The sequence below is a fragment of the Falco punctatus genome, assembly GCF_963210335.1.
Source record: "Falco punctatus genome assembly, chromosome: 1".
Classification (NCBI taxonomy): Eukaryota; Metazoa; Chordata; class Aves; order Falconiformes; family Falconidae; genus Falco; species Falco punctatus.
The window spans coordinates 101,139,902-101,156,788 of NC_137580.1; the positions used below are offsets into that span (position 1 = coordinate 101,139,902).

Sequence of the window (16,887 nt, forward strand, 5' to 3'; positions counted from 1 at the left end):
ACACATTGCAAGCCCTGTTCTTGTCAAACATACCTGCTCTGGAGAATAAAATGTGCTTTAGAAACATAACATCTGGATGAGCGTCATGGGAAAATATCCTTACTCTTAGCTGGATAAATAATCAGTCTTTTTCTTTCCAGGGTTTCTGTCACCCCCTCATTAGCTGGGGTGGGGCAAGGGTGAGGATTCTTTATTTCCTAGTAAATCTGAATTAACCCCACTTGCTGAAGATGTGGCCTTGACACCTACACCTGGAGAGGTGTTTTCACCCATGCTGGCTCTCAGTTCAGCAGTTCTTAAAACCTCTGGTAAAATCCTGTCTAAAACAACACCTACAACCTGCAAATACCTACTTCGTACCTCCAGTATGTTTGTACAGGCTGGTACGGAGTGAGCAGCTGTGCTAGGGCAGCGCCAGGCTTCTTGTGAAAAAATACATGGGGTTGCAGGGAAAATATCAAATAGAGAATTAATTTTAATAAAACACAGCGGTTTTATTTAAATAAAGATTTAAACAAAGAATCTGCATTTAAATAAAGAAACTGCAAGTTTTTGATGCTGGAGAAGCTCCAGGGAAGGATGGATGGCTCTGGGGGCTCTGCAGGGCACTGCCAGCCTCAGGGGGGACGCACTGTCGGGGGACCCCTGCCCTGCCCAGGCAGGGGGTGCCGGTGCAGGGCATTGCTGTGTGCCCACTCCCACGTGCCTGCCCTGCACCTTCGCGCCGCAGCACACCTGCGCCAGCACCATGGGACGGGTGCTGCGGACACACGTCAGGCTCGCTGGGGGGGTGGGGTGCTGCCCCACGTGCTCGCTGGCCTCTGGCCAAAATTCAGATGTGGGTGGCCCATGGCTAGCCACATGTTGGCGTGTCCCGGCCACCCAATGTCACCCGCTCCGGGGTGGGAAAGCAGTGTCCGTGATGCAGTGCGCTGCCACCCCTCGGAGCCTTGCTGGCTACAGAGAGCCCAGGCCGAGCACTGCGGGGCTGCCCCAAGACCTCCGCTCACCCCAGGGCTCCCCATCCCCCTGTGGCCTCAAAGCATCACCCCCCAGCATCCAGCCCTGGGCTGCTGAGGGACCCTGGGCACCACCCCAGTGATGGACCCCCCATGGCATGAACCCCCCCTCCCAGTGACTTGACACCCCTCGGGGCACCCCGACCCCCCTCAGCCCTTGCTGCAGGATGGGGCTGGGACTCCAGCTCCCCCAGCCGTGGCACAGAGCAGAACAGGGAGGGAGTGAGACTCAGGCAATGCAGCAAATGGGAAACTCCCCTGCCATGAACACAGTGCCCCCCCAGCACCCTCCACTGCCCCAGGACCTCGACTGCCCCTGTGCGTGTGTGTGCAGCATCACCGCCGCAGGCAGGCACAAGGCAGCGAAGTCTGGCTCCAGGGTTTATTGCAGCTGATTTCTCCCAGCACGGGTAGCAGAGCTGTGGGGTGTACAGGGGAGGGAGCGGGGCCTGAGCAAAGCAGGGATACACCGATTGCACAGGAAAGGGAACTTGCACAGTCTCCCCCTCCCCAGGACAGGAGCAGGTGCACCCACCCCAAACTCGTTTCTGCGTCCCAGCACCAGCCAGCACCACGGTACTGGGTGAAGCTGCCTGTGTGCCCAGGGCTCCGGATGGTTGCCTCTGAGCCCCAGAGCTGCTGTGCTTCAGTGGGTGACAGGGCAGGACAGGACACTGCGGGCAGCACAGGACATGTACCGGGGCTGGCACGGGGCGGTTGGCAGGCACAGGAACAGGGCACTGAGCTGGGGACAGTGGCACTCCCCCAAACTCCTGGGAGGCTGGGAGCTGCGGCACGGTCAGCACACATCTGTGGGTTTGACCAGGATGAGGGAGGATGCACAGTCACCACTTGAGCAGGTTCCTGGCCAGAAGATGTAGCCCTTGCCATTGAGCAGGACATTCTGACACTTGTCATACCACCAGCCCCCATAGCTGCTGGCGCAGTTCCCACTATGCTGGTCCTGGTCCCTGTCAGTCGTGCTGAACTTCATGTTGTCATGTATGCCCCCATACGTCGAGTGATAGCTGGTCAGATAGTCATCCCCATCACCAGAAAACCGGCCCAGCCTCAGCGGGTACCCACTAGCCTCACTCTCCACGCTGAAGATGTCGTACTCGGCGTAATGGGTGACGTTGGCTTTATTCCGCACGATGAAGCGGACCTTGTAGGTGCCCTGCTGCGTCAGCAGGTGCAGGTACTCCGTGCCCAGCCAGTGATCGCCCTGCACGTTCCCAAAGCCGTACTTGTAGGTGGTCCAGGACTCCTTCCATGTGATTTCGGTGTTGTAAGTGTTTCTCTGGACAACAGTCCAGCCCTTGCCTTCGGTGTCCATGTCGCACCACACCACGACTGGGGGAGACCTTGCTGGCTGGATGACGTACACCCCGCTGGGGCTGGTCTCACGGAGACGGCTGCAGTCTGCGGGGAACCCTGCAGCAGCAGATCAAGCAAGACACGAGGGACATTTACTGGAGGGCAGTTTATTGTGGGGCAGCTGCAGTGATGCTGCTGATGCTGGATCTCTCTGGGTGCTCCACAACCAGTAGAACATTTTGGGAGTGCCTCTTATCTGCTGGTGATGAGAGGCAAGAATTGTCCTGCTTTGCAGCTTAGGTTTGAATAGAGGCTGGCTTTCTCTGTGTGGCTGCAGGCATGGGGACACTTAAACCCAGCACCTTGGAGCCTGACTGTGCTCAACAAAGGGCAGCACAGCTGCTCCCAAACTTGGCAGCTTGTCAGCTGTGTCCCCTGCACCCATACTCACTGTGGTGGGAACTGGCCACGCACGCTGGGCTTGTACAGAGGAGAAGCATCCCCACCAGGGTGGGCAGGAGGATGAGGTCCCCGTGGAGCTGGTGTGTCCCAGCCTGGAGCCCTGGGGATGAAAGTGCCCATCACTGACGGGATCCCTGGGCAGCCCCCCAGCCCCTGGGGAGCTCGGACCAGGGAGGTCAGAGCCACGGAGTGCAGGCAGGAGCAGGGGGCTCCCAGGGTGGTGAAAGCTGCAGCTTCAGTGGAGGCTCAGCCCCTGCAAGGTGAGAAAGGGCTGTGTCACCTCCTGATCAGCCCTTTCCTTGCACCACACAGAAACCTGCAGTCACATTTTCTCATATTTCTCCTCAATGTAGCTTGGAGGTTTTTTCCTACGGGTCTAGAGGCAAAAGGGTATTTTGATAGGGAAGAAGGAAATCTGTGTTAAGGGCATTCAGAGGAAACAGTTCAGAGCACTACAGCTGAGTTTGGTGTATAAAATCTGGTGCTCCAGCTGCAGAGCATGCAGTTCACAGGGATATAGGAAAGAGCCCAGCAGCAGCAGCAGCGAGCTAGAAAGAAAGGGCTGGGTGGAAAGGGGAGGAGTGGGATGGAGACACTGGACACTCATCAGTTCCTGCTCCTGTAGTCCCTTCCTGCTGTCACATAACTTGGCTTTCTATTTGCATTCCCTGGAGCTGCGAGCACTGCAGAAAAGGAGCCGTGAGGAAAACTCACCCATTGCCGTGGTGCTGCTGAGCAGATGCTGGGAGTGTGAGCAGTCAGTTCCACTTAGCCCCAGTGTGGCCTCTGCCCCTTTATATTTGGGTCTCTGCCCCTTTATATCTGGATCTCTGCCTATACGCACCTCCTGTGTGATGATCTCAGTCCCTTGTTTGCATGGACCAAGTTAATCATTGTGTGCCCATCTGGTGGCTTATCTTTGATCAAGATTTCACAAACAGCCCCTAAGATGTCTTTTTTCCTGAGAAAAAATAAAGTATTCCAGTCCTTCCAGCTGTTGGGGAGTTTATCAACTGCAATATACTGGACCTGCCCAGGAGTTAAATCTTTCTGGGGATCTACCAACTGCTGCAGAGCGATAAAAGTGCTAAAGGAGAGAGGAAAGGCAAACAGAAGGGAAGGAGTGTGAACACCAAGGGCACAGGGGAGGTTGGTATCATCTGGAGATCAAAGAGAATAAAACCTATGGGCAATGGCTTGTCAGCAGTTACCAGCTCCCAGATGTCACGACAGTTCTGTGATGGCTGGAGGTCTGCCTCGGCTTCCTTCCCTGCAGAGAGCTGCCAAGCAATCAGCCTCCGAGCTGGGCTGCGAACACTGATGCCTTCTTTGCCCGCTGTCAGTAGAGACTGAGGGTGGAAGGCAGCAGCCTTTCCCGGGGGCCATCCCTCACCCCAAATTGCTTGTGGCAGCTCTGAGCAAAACTAGGCTGAGGGGGTGTCTGTGCAGTACCGCTTCCCCTGCGCTTCCCTTCCTCAGCCCATAAGTCTTTGTGAGAAGAAACAGGCTTAGCAAGTCTCTGCTGACCTCCTGCTCTTCCCCACTGCACATGGGGTGGGCCTGGGCCTGGCAGCCTGGTCCAGGGTGGATGCTGTCTGGTAGAGCATCTTAAATGTGCTCGTGGCCAGCTCCTCAAGCAGCAGCTACAGCTGTTGGGCCCACATCTGTCAGGGGAGGTTTAACTTGTTTCACGCATTACTGCAGGGTGTTTGGGCAGACCTGTGGGGCTGGGTTGGAGTCTCCTCCTTGTTCCCCTCTTCTTTCAATCCCCCTTTTCATACAGTGCCTTGGGAGGCATCGGCAGGTCCTCACCCATCACCTGCCAGCTGACTCTGCTGTGGTCCCACTGGGCAGTTTGTACTTCTCCTCCGTGTCACTGGCAGCGGGTCTTTGGCTGCAGGACACTCCGTCTTCCAGAAGGTAACGCTTCCAGGGACAGCGGGTCCCACAGGCAGAGTGAGGGGCAAGGAGGAGCAAGGGGTCTGTCCCCATCTGCATGGGAGCTTCAGTCCCTCCTCTGCCTGTTCTCCCTCACCCCGTAGTTCGGCTCCACTTGCCACCTCTGTGCACCCCGGCTGGGCTCCCTGCCCCGGGGATGCTCATGCCCCCTCCAGCTCCTCCCAGGGGGGCTCAGCATGGGTCCCTGCTGCAGGGACCTCCTGTACAGATGTTGAGTGGGGGGCAGGGGGCAGCGCAGGGTGACAGCAGGCGGCAGTGCCCAGGGCACGTGTGCAGTCACAAATGGAGGTGCCAGCCGTGGCTTGGCACCTTGGCTTTGGTGCTGGCACTCGGTGTGCTGGTGGGTGTCGGAGCTGGCCCCGCTCCTGCCCGGCATAGGGGGCTGGCTGAAAGACCTTTTCCACCTTCTTGAAATCTGGATGCCAGAAAGGTGTCAAAGACAAATGCTACAGGCCCAGGTTATCTATCAAGGGACTTTGGGCTCTTGTCAAAAGAGAAGTGCTTCGTTAAAAGGAAACTGCTGAGCAGCAGTCTTGGGTCAGGTTTAAGATATTCATGGCTCTCCAGCAGCATGATGGATATTATTGCAATGTGCAGCTGGCAAGAATCCTTCCTTCTGTGGCTACATGTGTAATTTTGGAGCTGGCAACTTCACAAGGGGCTGGTGTAGGGCACAGCACAGTGTGTCCCTTGGTGAAAAAGGTCCTCGTTGTTTAGTCTTGGAGTCACCCGGAACAGCGGCTGGGCAGGGGTGTGCTGGTGCTGATGCCTTCACCACCACCTGCTGGGCTTCTGGAGGAAGCAGAGGTGGCAATGCTACCTGGGGATGAAGGCAGCGTGGTAGGACCAGCCTATGGTGCAAAGCATTCCAGTGCCAGTGCAGGGACACACGCCAGTGGTCAGCACTTAATGGTGTCAAACCATCAATAAATACATCACTGTGATCCTATTTTGGTGTCACTGAGCTATCAGCCAGTGCTTCTGGGCTATGCCACTGCCCTTCTTAGCACTCCCCTCCAATTCCCGTGGTATTTGCAAGGCTGGCTTCAGCCTGGACTACTCAAAGTCCACTAAGCATTTATTACACTTAACCCACAGCCACCTCATTAACTGAGTCTGCAACCAGGTCTGTGCTGAGGGCCTCTGCCCAGGTTACCCAGAGCTGTGAAGTCAGGGCGAAACCCTGCAGCAGACCCTTGGCTTCAGCACCAGCACCAGACCCCTTGGGAGGGCTGTGGGACCAGCCTTGCATGGGTACTGGGGCAGTGGCACCTCAGCACATGTGTCTGTCCCATGGGATGGGCTCACTGCTGGGGGGCTGGCACCAAGCCAAGCAATTGCATCACTGTAGAGGGGGGTCAGGGCTGGGGATGAGGCCCCTTTGCTGCCCTGGTGTGCGTGGGACAGCGTGCAGTGTCAGAGAGCATGGCTCCCCCCCCAGCAGTGCACCATGCTAGGGTAGGCAGACCCTAAAAGGGTGCTGAATGGAGATCTCCGGCACAGCCCAGGTCACAGGGCGTCCCCACAGGGTCTGGCATCAAACCCCATAAGTAATGACAACCTCAAGAAAAATCCTTATCAGGAGCATTTGTGGGTTTGGTGGAATTTCTTGTAAACATCAGGTGCTGTTTGCTGAGGGTCATCTGGAAACTCATCCCAGAAGCACAACAGCTGGTGTGTGAGCAGAGGCCATTAAGGATGACAGCAAACAAACCATAAGTTTCCAGCCCTGATGACAACCAAAGGGTGAGCATTGCAGTTTGGCTCTGCCAGCCCCACCTCACCTGCTGAGCCCTATATAACGGCCGTGCTGGCCGCCCTGCTGCCAGGCCAAACCTGCGAGGCTTCCTGCTGCGCAGGGCCCCCGCGGAGACGGCATGGGTGAGTGTGGGATGGGACATGGGAATGGGAGGGATAACCCTATGCTTGCTGTACACCGTGCCCCCCGCCCCGCCAAGGCAGGGGGAGCCCCCCTGGGGGCTGTGAGCCTCCTGGTCCTCACTCTTTCTCTTCCAGTCCTGACCACAGGCTGTCACAGCACTCTCCAAACTATCAAGCTGCAACAAGGTCTTTTACTATCTCATACCAACATACTCTTCATGCCAGCCCCTCTGCTGCCTTCTCCTATTCTCTTCCTCTTCTCTGTGCTTCTTCCTCAGCTGCTCTCCCTTCATTGGCTGCCCAACCTCTTAACAGAAGCAGCCACAGCTGCACCTTGTCTACATCAGCCAACCCACCACCCCGAAGCCAACCACAGCTGTATATTATCAATGCTAATTAACCCAGCTTCATTCCTCTACAACAGGCAAAACCCTCCTGCTCTGGGTGGTGTTGTAAAGGCAATGTTTATTTAAGTTATATTTGTGCCAGAATCCAAAGCACCCCATAAAAGAAAAAATAACTGGAATGGAAGCTAATTCATGCAATAATCACCCATCCTCCTCATAAGTCCTTCAGGGTACTGAAGCTGGGTGGGCAAGCTGTAGACACAAACCTATGGAGCTGGCCATGAACAAACTGTTGGGGAATGTCCTGATCTGGTACGGCCACAGAGGTCAAATCGCTCGGGTTTTCAGACACCAGCAGGAGCTATCCTTTGAAGTGTAGCACATCCTGGCCCTGGTGTCAGCTGGGAAGCACTGACCCTTCACATGTCCGTGCAGAAGCCTCAGTTATGACTTGTAGCAGGGGTACATCAACGCTGCTGGCTCCCTGCAGGATGCTCTTCTCCTGGCATTTTCATGCAGTGGGCAGCTTCCAGTCTCTGTGCCATGCCCTGGTGGGAGGGGGATTTCTGGGGCAAGTGAGGCCCCTGACTCTCAGATTACCATCAGCATTGTGGCCACAACAGCTCCTTTCTTTCCAAGATCTCAGGTCCCTGCACCTACTTTATCACTCCTACGGCAGAGCACTCCTGTAGTAGCTCCTGACTGTCTTCAGGTAACAGCAGTACCTACAAATCAGCATGCTGTCCTGCATTACTAGGAGATGTTTTTCTCAGGACATGCACGCTGATGCTGGCTTAACATCTCAGTTCTGGGCCCACAGTGCATTACTCTGGCCCTGACCACAGTCGAAGAGGATGACATCGCTCTTGGAAGCTGAAAATTTAGACCTGTAGGTTGTAGTCAAAGAAATTGTTTCTTTCTGGGGATGTATGCCTTTGCAGAATTCTTGGTTTTTTAATTTGTTCTTTATACTTCTGCTGCTCATAAAAGCAAAAGCACAATTAATGTTGTGCATTTGCCTGCTCTGTAAGTTTGTTTTAACTTCTGCTGAATTTAGTTAGCCAATTCTCTTTCAGAGGGTTTGCATTTCCAGATTCACTGTGTGTCTTCTTTCTCCAGCTGCTCCTCGCTCCAGTGTTCTGTTCTTCACCTCTGTGCTGGCCCTGCTAGCCCCTCTTCTTGCTCTGGACATTGAAAACCTGGGGAGACTGAAAGCAAATCTAAATGAAATCATTAATCTCCATTCAGATGGGCCCCATCATGGTATGTGTTTTCTCTCTTACATCCCTAAACTCTGTTAATCCAAACATCAGGACCCCTGTCCTCTCTGCACAGAGAGGGAGATGTGGAAAATAATCTTGAGGAAGGGCAGTCACACTCCGATATAAAAGGCACCTGATCAAATCTTCCTCCAATTTCAGATCTTAACCAAACATAGTAAGATTTGGTACTTCCATCTTCTTTCTTATTGACAAGACCGTATGTGGCAGCTTTTTCTAGAGAGCTGTAGATGTTAAAAGGAAGACCTTTTCTCTTGCTATCCTTAGTCCATCTGTAGCCCTGAAACTTCAGAGGAATTTTGTATGTGACCAACCAAAATGCTTTCTGAAGCTTGCACATGGCTAAATGATACAAAAATCTCATCACACCACTGCTAGAGGTCACACCACCAGAGGCTCTTGGGGAATGCTGTCTTACAAAGATGAGTGCTGTGGTTTCTCTTCAAAGAGAGCATTGCTATCTCATGTCCTTTGAGCTGCTCTTCTTTCTGAAGGTTTTTGAAGCTCCTTATGAACTGAACAAACCCATGAATCCCCTCAGCCACCACTGAAAAACAATGCAGCTTTACAGCAACATCACTCAACAGTTTAATCTTGGTCTGAAACCACACAGTCTAATTCCCTCTCAGTCCTTCTCTAGCAGTCTCTTGGCTATGCAGTCCGCCCCCATGCAACTCCGCAAAGCCTCAGTGCTGAGTGGACCAAATAGGCAGCTGCTCAATGACTGCAGTGTTACCCTTCCTAGTATCTTATCCCTTTAAAGAATTTACAACGCAAAACTGCCATGTAAGAAGTAAAATGAGCCCAATGGCATTGCTGAAGTACCCTGCAAAAAACTCAGTGCTGGCAATAACAGCCTGTGGAGTTACTGCTGTGCTCTGGGACAGGGCTGCTCATCTCACTCTTTCTGTTTTCCCTAATGCAGATGGAGATGGAGAGAACATGCAACAGAGAAGAGTCCGTGCCCTTGAGGAGGCTGAGCACGACAGTAAGCATCCCCTGCCACCCCGCAGGGAGCAGGGAGAGGTGTAGGCAATGGGTGTCCAACAGCAGTGGGTGGGCAATGTCCTGTGGGGCAAGTCTCAATGTGCTTCTCCACATGTGTGCCAAGGCCACTCGGATGTCAGTCATTACTAATGATAGCTTCACGCTGACCGGTGCCTTACAAGATCCCAAAAGACTTCACAGCCATTACTTCCATGCCACAAGTCCTCTCCTCTGCTGTGAAGCTCTGCACAGGGCAAGCAGAGGATGTGCCTCCCTGGCAATGCTTGCTGGGGTTCCACAGCTGGCCGTGGGGTCCAAGCCAAGGGGATGAGGATTTCTCCTTCCCCACCCCAGGGATGCAGCAGATGCCAGGGCTGCAGGCACAGCTGACCTGCTCAAATAAGCTTCTGCATAACTATGTAGTAAGAGCCCTCACCAAGCCAGGCTTGGACCCCTGTATCATCATGAGGGAGGAGAAATGTCTGAACATTAGGAAAGGCTGCGGAAACAAGAGCCTGAGCCAGAAGGAGAAGCAAATTCTATGGTTATACCTTCAAAATGTATGTGTATTCTCTTAATCAGAACATTTACCTTACAGAGGTTTTCTGCTTTTACACTTGCAGTAATAAACACAGCAGCAGACTTTTCACCACCCTGGCAAAATCCCACATGTGCCCATTCTCTAGAAATCCCATTCATGGGGCCAGACACGCAGACTGGGGTGCTGCTGTGCTTGTTGGTCCTCCCTGTTCTCTCCTGTCCCAGGTTGGCCCAAGGACTGCAGCGAGGTCTATGGCAGCCCCAGCGGCATCTACGTCATCCAGCCCCCAGGGTTGCACCCCATCGTGGTGTACTGCGAAATGAACGCAACGGACGGGGGCTGGACGGTCATCCAGAGGAACCGGCAGAGCACGGAGATCACCTGGGCCGAGTCCTGGAGCACCTACAAGTACGGCTTTGGGAACGTGCACAGCGAGTTCTGGCTGGGCACTGAGTACATCTATCAGATCGCCAAGCAGAAGGTCTACCGGGTCAGGTTTGTCATCTGGGATGCCGCAAATGACACAAAGTTTGCAGACTACAACTTCTTCAGCCTGGAAGGTGAGTCCCATGGCTACCGTCTGAGGCTGGGAACATACTCGGGGACAGCAGGGGATGCCATGGCCACAAGCAGTGCTTCCACCGTGCATGACAACATGAAGTTCTCCGCCAAAGATCTGGATCAGGACACTTACAGCGGGAACTGTGCCTCCAGCTACGGGGGCGGGTGGTGGTACTCGGCGTGTTACTCTGCCCGGTTGAACGTCAAGGGGGCCATAACGTGGGGCAGCCTGTGCAGTGGGAACTGCAAAGCTTCTGCCATCCTCATCAAACCAGCTCCTTTCTGCTAGTTGTATTTTTGTTTCCTTTCTGTCCAACCTGAGGCTAATTCCTGCTCTGCAAAGAGATGGAAAAAGGCAAAAAATTCCATGGCCAAACCTAGTGTCCCAGAGGGACTTTGCTCAGGTTGGTCATATCCTAGCTACTGAAGAAAGTACGGCATTTTCCACTTCTTCTCCCTCCTGCTGATTCCCTCTACTTCTCAGCTATGCCTTTATTCTTTGGTTCAGTCAGATCATTTTAATTATGTTAATAATCAGAACAGCCTCTTTCAAAATCTGGAGTTTCCAGATCTGTAGTGTATTTCATATAAATGTGAAATGGCCAATCCAGAGGACCTTTATGGCTTTGTAAGTTAATTTACATCCTTAACTTCATGCAAACTACCTAATTTTCACTTGCTGAAGATCTTGCTCAAGATATTAATGTGCACAGTCAAATTCCCACTCTGCACCTTCCACAGTTCAGGCTTGACGGTTCTTAAATATTCAAATAAACCTGTATTTAAAAACTGTCTCAGTAGTAAAAGTCTATTTCAAATCTTTGAAGTGCTCACAGAGGTTAATGTGTTAGGAGGTTTCCACTGCTGAAGCTCAGCTTTCCTGTAGGACAGGCATTTGGGACTGCTGGGCGAAAGCACTGAGTAAATAAAACTTGAAATACTGCATGCAGACTTTGGCATTTGCACACAGCAGTTTTGTATAAGCATAGGAAATGTCAGAACATTTTCACTTTTCTCAGCAGCAGTGAGCTCTGGGTTTTGTTGTCCCTGCAACTCACATGGCTGAGTGCCGCAGGGAGCCCATCTCCCAAGGTACAGCCGTGATGACTTCCAAGGTGACAGCACAGAGGGCAGGCAGCATCCCGCCTTTGCTGTTTGGAAACAGAAATTTCCAAGTGCTGTAAAATTTCCTTGTGGAAAGACCTCCCGGCTCCTGCTGTCCATCCCTCTGGCAGGCAGGGGATTTTGCTGCCGGATCAGCCGTGTCGCGGTTTGCAGGCAGGTGCTGCTCTCCATGGCTAAGGGCAAAGTAACTGCCCCAGCCAGCACCGGCAGAGCGGGGGGCAGGGGGAGTCCACTGGTGCCCCAGTGTTGCCCTGGCGGGGGCTGTGACCTAGCAGCCCTCCAGCCCAAGGTGCACCGGGGAAGCAGCCTGCCCTCAGAAATGTCCTGTGCCCCCTCCTCGCTCCTGCGCTGGGCTCCAACAGCACGCCCAAACACTGCCTGGTCTTTCAAAGACCAGCTGCAGACATCACACAGGCTTAACAGAGAAAGGCTGCAGGCTTCGCACTGTGCACGTACACCTAACACACCTCAGGAAAGGTGATACATGTGAGGTATTTTATGTCTTTAGGGGTGTTAAGACAGAGGTCGTATTTGGGAAGGTGGGAGTCAGCCCTGAACTGGCAGGAAAGAGCAAAGCAAGGGAGCATAGGAAGGGCTCCGAAGAGCTCTGGTGTAAGGTAGCAGCAGGTAAGTGAACAGACCAGCGTTTGCATTGATTTATGTCAGGACTTAAAATTACAGCTCAGAAATTGCAGAAGTCTTCAAGCAGGATCTATCATTTCTGCCAGGGTCAAGCCTACGTGCACCATGAATCCATCATTTAGACCGTTGACCACCAATGCAAAGCAGCATTTCCCACAAAAATCATGGCTTTACATTTTTCCCAAAAGGATTGAGATGTTCTTTTCTCTGAGGGAAGCAGCACATTAGCAGACGCCATTCATTTCAGCATCCTGCCACTGTGGCATCAATGTGCTGAAAATGCCTACAAGGGCATGTGAGTTCTGGAGTGTCTTTGGCTCAGTGAGATGAGAGCTGTCGTCCTCATAGATAAAGAAACATGGCATAGCAAATAAAAATTGGTGAAAACAAACCTTTTATTATCTTGTGCTTGTGGGGGATTTTTTCACCCTGTGATTTTACTGGGTCTGCCTGTCTGCCTTTTAAAGCAGCATTTCTCTCCCTGCCTCCTACCACCTCCTGTTCAGGCCTCTTTGCAGTGAGTCATGAGGTGCATGACAGGCAAGAGGAGGCAGCTGCCAGCTCAGAATAAAGACTACACTCAATGTAGGAGATAAAAATAACATGTTCTCCACTGTCAAACTTGGGAATTTCTTGTTGCATTTAGAAATCTTTTTTTGGCTAACTCTCTTGCCTCGAGATAGATGTGAAGGCATGTGATTAAAGTGACCCTTCCCCTTCAGGACCCAACGGTTGTGTACCTGCCGTGCACCACTAGCATGGTGGAAGGCAGCAAAGAGGCAGCAGCACCCACTGTGTTCTGTCAGCATGGTCCCCTTCCACCATGGGAGGGACAATGCCATCGGCTTTCCCATCCTCATGGGGTGCCTCCTTAGCTAGATGCAAAAATGTCTTTTTGGTACCATGTCCTCTTGTCATCCCTAAATGTTGTGACTTCTGGCCAGTGATACCTTGCTTCTTCTACAAACTCTAGAGTTGCTGTGTCCCCTCAGGTCTCTTCTGCTCCCTCCAGAGAGGCTCAGACAGCTTGTCCCGTAGTAACGGCGACACGGTGTAGCAAGCTAGCTCTCTCCAGCAGGGTCTTCTTTCTGGGCAAACAAGCTAGCACCTATCATCACAAAATGCACTTAACATGCAAAGTCATCGTGAAAAGAAGTGATCTGAGACACATGGCATTTCATTGCTTACATTTCTCCTGGTCCCCAGAGGGTGCTCTCATCCCAGGGTTTGCCAGGCAGCTTCCAGTGTGGAGGGGAAGTCTTGCATCAAGGGAAGCCCAGAAATATTGTCTAATATTGCCTGTAGGCTGCAATTTTCTCTTCCCTGTTCCTTGTTCTGTCCTACTGCTGCAAGGAGTGCTGAGAGCCCGCCAGCACAAGCTGCACGTGCTGTGAGCAGAGCTGTCTGAGGCAGAAAGCACCAAGACTCTCATTGCATGGATGTACAGCAGAAAATCTATTTCCAGGTAGAGGGAATACAAGCAGCTCTCTCTGAACTAGGGTTTCCCACCCTTTTCTAAAGGATTCAATTATTCAGGATCTATTTTGGAGAAGAAATTGATTGTACCTTCCCCCAAAAGCTTTTGCTACTTGGCCTTAGCTATTACCTTGTGATCTGACCCACCTCCCCTCCCTGCGAGCACATCCTTGGTCCTGGTTCCTCCCGAGGCCACATCAGGTGATGCCTGTGCAAAAACTGGCTCTTGGCGCCCAGCCAAGCAGGGGGAGGCACAGCACAGTGTGATGCAGATGTTTCATGCCATGCGTCTGCCATGGTGCTCTTGCACACAGGGACTCCGTCCCCAGGGTCTCCCTGTTGTGAGAATTTTGTGGGAATACGCAGCTCCCTGCCATGGCTGAAGTGCCTGCTCAGTTTTCTTTGTGCCTGTCTGCCTTCTGGAGAATGGAGCTGTGTTTCCAGTTCCTAAATTTGCCTTTTGTGCATTGTCTTTCTGCTTTATTTCACAGCAACCTGGTCCAGTCCTGCCCAGATCAGTAAATCTAGCTCCATGGGCACCCACAGGCTCAGGGCAAGCCGAGGTTGGCCCCGTTTACAGGCGGAGAAAGCACAGGAGAGACCCACTGTAGGCACGATAGGGCAGCACCGCTGCAATTGGGACTGTCACAGCTGTGACAAGTGGTGGTCCTCCCAGCTGGCCTCACTTGGAGAGGAGAGTGTGCTCTCAGTAGCAGAGAGGGACAGAAGCAGGGCCACATTCCCATGGTGAGTCACACATGACATTTTAAGAGCAAAAGCTACCAGTGATTCTAACAAAGCCTTCGCCTGCTAGCTCTCATTGAGGACGTATTACCCTTTCACTGGTCGTAATTATGAGCTCTATGTTTCTAGCAGGAATGCTGTGCTTTATCTGGACCCTGTAGCCATGCGTTTCCCAAGCAGTCCCCACAGCTCTTTCTGGTGACTGCAAATATCATGTGAGGTGACCTTCTCACATACGTGGTGCTTGGCCACATCAAGAGAGCTTGCCTTGGCACCTGGAGCCTTCAGTAGCTTTGGAGTGTGTCATAGGATTAAAGCCTTAAATCTGACCCCTGTAACAGCACCAAGGCAACAGGCTGCAGCACGGATGGTAAAACTGCACCAGTACCTCCTGCTTCCACCTCCTCCAACCTTTACTAATTGAGCTCTGGGACGATAATGGCTTCTGGGATAGCTGACATTTTTTTTGATTACACAAAAAACTAAGAAACAGGCAACAACAGGCATGTTGTATCTGGTTCTGAGCTGTTTGGGGTGTGCATTGTTTCTGCTGCAGCAATTTGGAGATCCAGCCTTCCCAAAGGACCGAGACTAGGAATGACCATACATATCATCATGACACTAGAGCTTGCCATCACTTAGGGGTCCTCAGCCTCCGAGGTGGAGCTGCATCTCAGCAACACCTTTGTCAAGATTTCCCTCCTGCCACCACCTTGACCTCACATGGCAGCACTGAGGAGGACTTGGATGTTCCCAGAAATTAAGGGATGGCCATGCCAGCTCCTGTTGAAGAGCCTCAGCTGTGGAGGGAAGTGGGTACAGTGAGCCCATGAGAAGAGACTTCAGGGTCTTCCACCATTCTTCAACTGCCTTGATGAAGAAGAGCCAGTGACTCCATGGGAAATCATCACAAGCGTGGCACCATCTCCTTCACACATCCCTGCAATGCAAGAACCACTGCAGGCACTGCTAGTTGGGCTGCATCCATGTTTCACATGCCAGCATCCTGCAGTCCAATCTCTTAGCTTTAATCCAGTCCTCTCTTTTGGTCACCATTTGGTGTCTGGGATAGAATTTCACCTGCTTCCTGATGGAAAATGTGGGTCTCAGAATCGTCTTCAAGGGAATGTGGTGAGCTTGCACAAGCAGGGGTGTTTGGGTTCAGGAATACAGATCCTAGGCTATCTTCTGCTACTGCTGCATGGGGAGGGGAGAGGACAGGGAGGAGCAGGTTGCTGGCGGGGAGAGTCAGCACGACAGCAGTCAAAGCAGGGGGTGGAGGAGTACCCTGATGCCTGTCCCAGGCATCCACCTCTCCTTGGTGAGGCAGCGGAAGGTGGGAGAAGCTCTGAAGGACCACAGCCTCTACCACATTGTTATTTATTCATGTCCTGGGTGAGACAGAGGACAGGTTGCATATCTTCTGCAGGGAAAAGAGGAATGATAGAAAGATATAATTTGCTTTTTTGCAGATCTTTTATGCATCTGCAGACAAAGAAGGAAAGTGCAAAGACTTTCTCTGCAGATTCTTGCATGGGCCTGTGGAAGAGATCTTCGTGGTCAGTACAGATGGTTATGACAAGCTGGAGATGCCTCACCCTGGGTTTGGAAGGTCTCATTCTGCACTTACCGACTCCTGTCCATGCAACAGGAGGCTGAGGATGAGCTTGTACCTGCATCATTAGTTCCCATGAGTCAGTTTTCCTTTGTACACGCGGAGTACGTGGACCATGAATTTTAATAGTTCCAGTTCTCCATCAGTTTATGTAACTCTTTGTTGAGTCCATTTAGACTTCTGGTTTCACAACGTCCTGAGATGAACTTGCCAACGATCCCTTGGCCTGGAGCCCCTACATCTTGTGCTGTGAAAAGTGCTGAATAACCATCCTCTAACCACTGTATTCCTGTTTCATCGGTGTCTACGACCTTAGTGCTTACAACCTCATCCATCCCTTTTCTAACACAGTGCTGATCTATCCAGCCTTTTCTTGCAGGGATGCCATTCCTACTTCTGGTCACTCAGTTTCCTCACCTCTGTGACCTTTTCCAGTTCTACATTTTTTCTGAGCCAGGTACCAAAACTGCACACAGCTGTGAGCACCCTCTGGTTTATACAATGGCAAGTGATGTTTTCTGCTGAAAGCCCATTCCCTTGCTTGCAGTTTCTGAAGCCTTTTTACTTTTTAGTTGCTCCTGAACTTTCAGGTGATGTTTTCAGAGAATTGGTAGAATTCTAGAATGAGTTACATTGGAAGGGACTTTCAGAAATCATCCAGTCCAACCCCCTCACCATGGGCAGGAACGTCTCCCACCAGAGCAGGTTGCCCAAAGCCCCGTCCTACCTGGCCCTGACCCCTGCCAGGGATGGGGCACCCACAGCTGCTTGGGGCAGCCTGTACCCGTGTCACCACCCTCACAGCACAGAATTCCTTCCTAAGAGGTGATATAAATCTCCCCTCTTTTAGTTTAAAACCATTAACCCCTGTACCTACAGGCCTTACTAAAAAGCCTGTCCCCAAGTTTCTCAGAAGCCCCCTTTAAGTATT

The 16,887-nt window shown here is 52.2% G+C and overlaps 2 protein-coding genes across 2 annotated transcripts; one reads left to right on the plus strand and one right to left on the minus strand.

Annotated features, from left to right (window-relative positions):
* Positions 1–1,801: 1,801 nt before the first annotated feature.
* Positions 1,802–2,914, minus strand: LOC308066126 (fibrinogen-like protein 1-like protein; the record flags this gene model as incomplete). Its single annotated transcript, XM_080393068.1, has 2 exons — positions 1,802–2,453; positions 2,788–2,914. Coding segments are annotated over 2 exons (762 nt in total), but the record flags the coding sequence as incomplete, so codon positions are not given.
* Positions 2,915–6,634: 3,720 nt separating this feature from the next.
* LOC308066704 (fibrinogen-like protein 1-like protein) lies at positions 6,635–16,842 on the plus strand (the record flags this gene model as incomplete). The annotated part of the gene is made up of 4 exons (XM_080394319.1): positions 6,635–6,638; positions 8,105–8,248; positions 9,191–9,253; positions 10,018–16,842. 4 exons carry the CDS (start codon positions 6,635–6,637, stop codon positions 10,641–10,643), a joined length of 837 nt encoding a protein of 278 aa, XP_080250445.1. The 3' UTR covers positions 10,644–16,842.
* Positions 16,843–16,887: the final 45 nt, after the last annotated feature.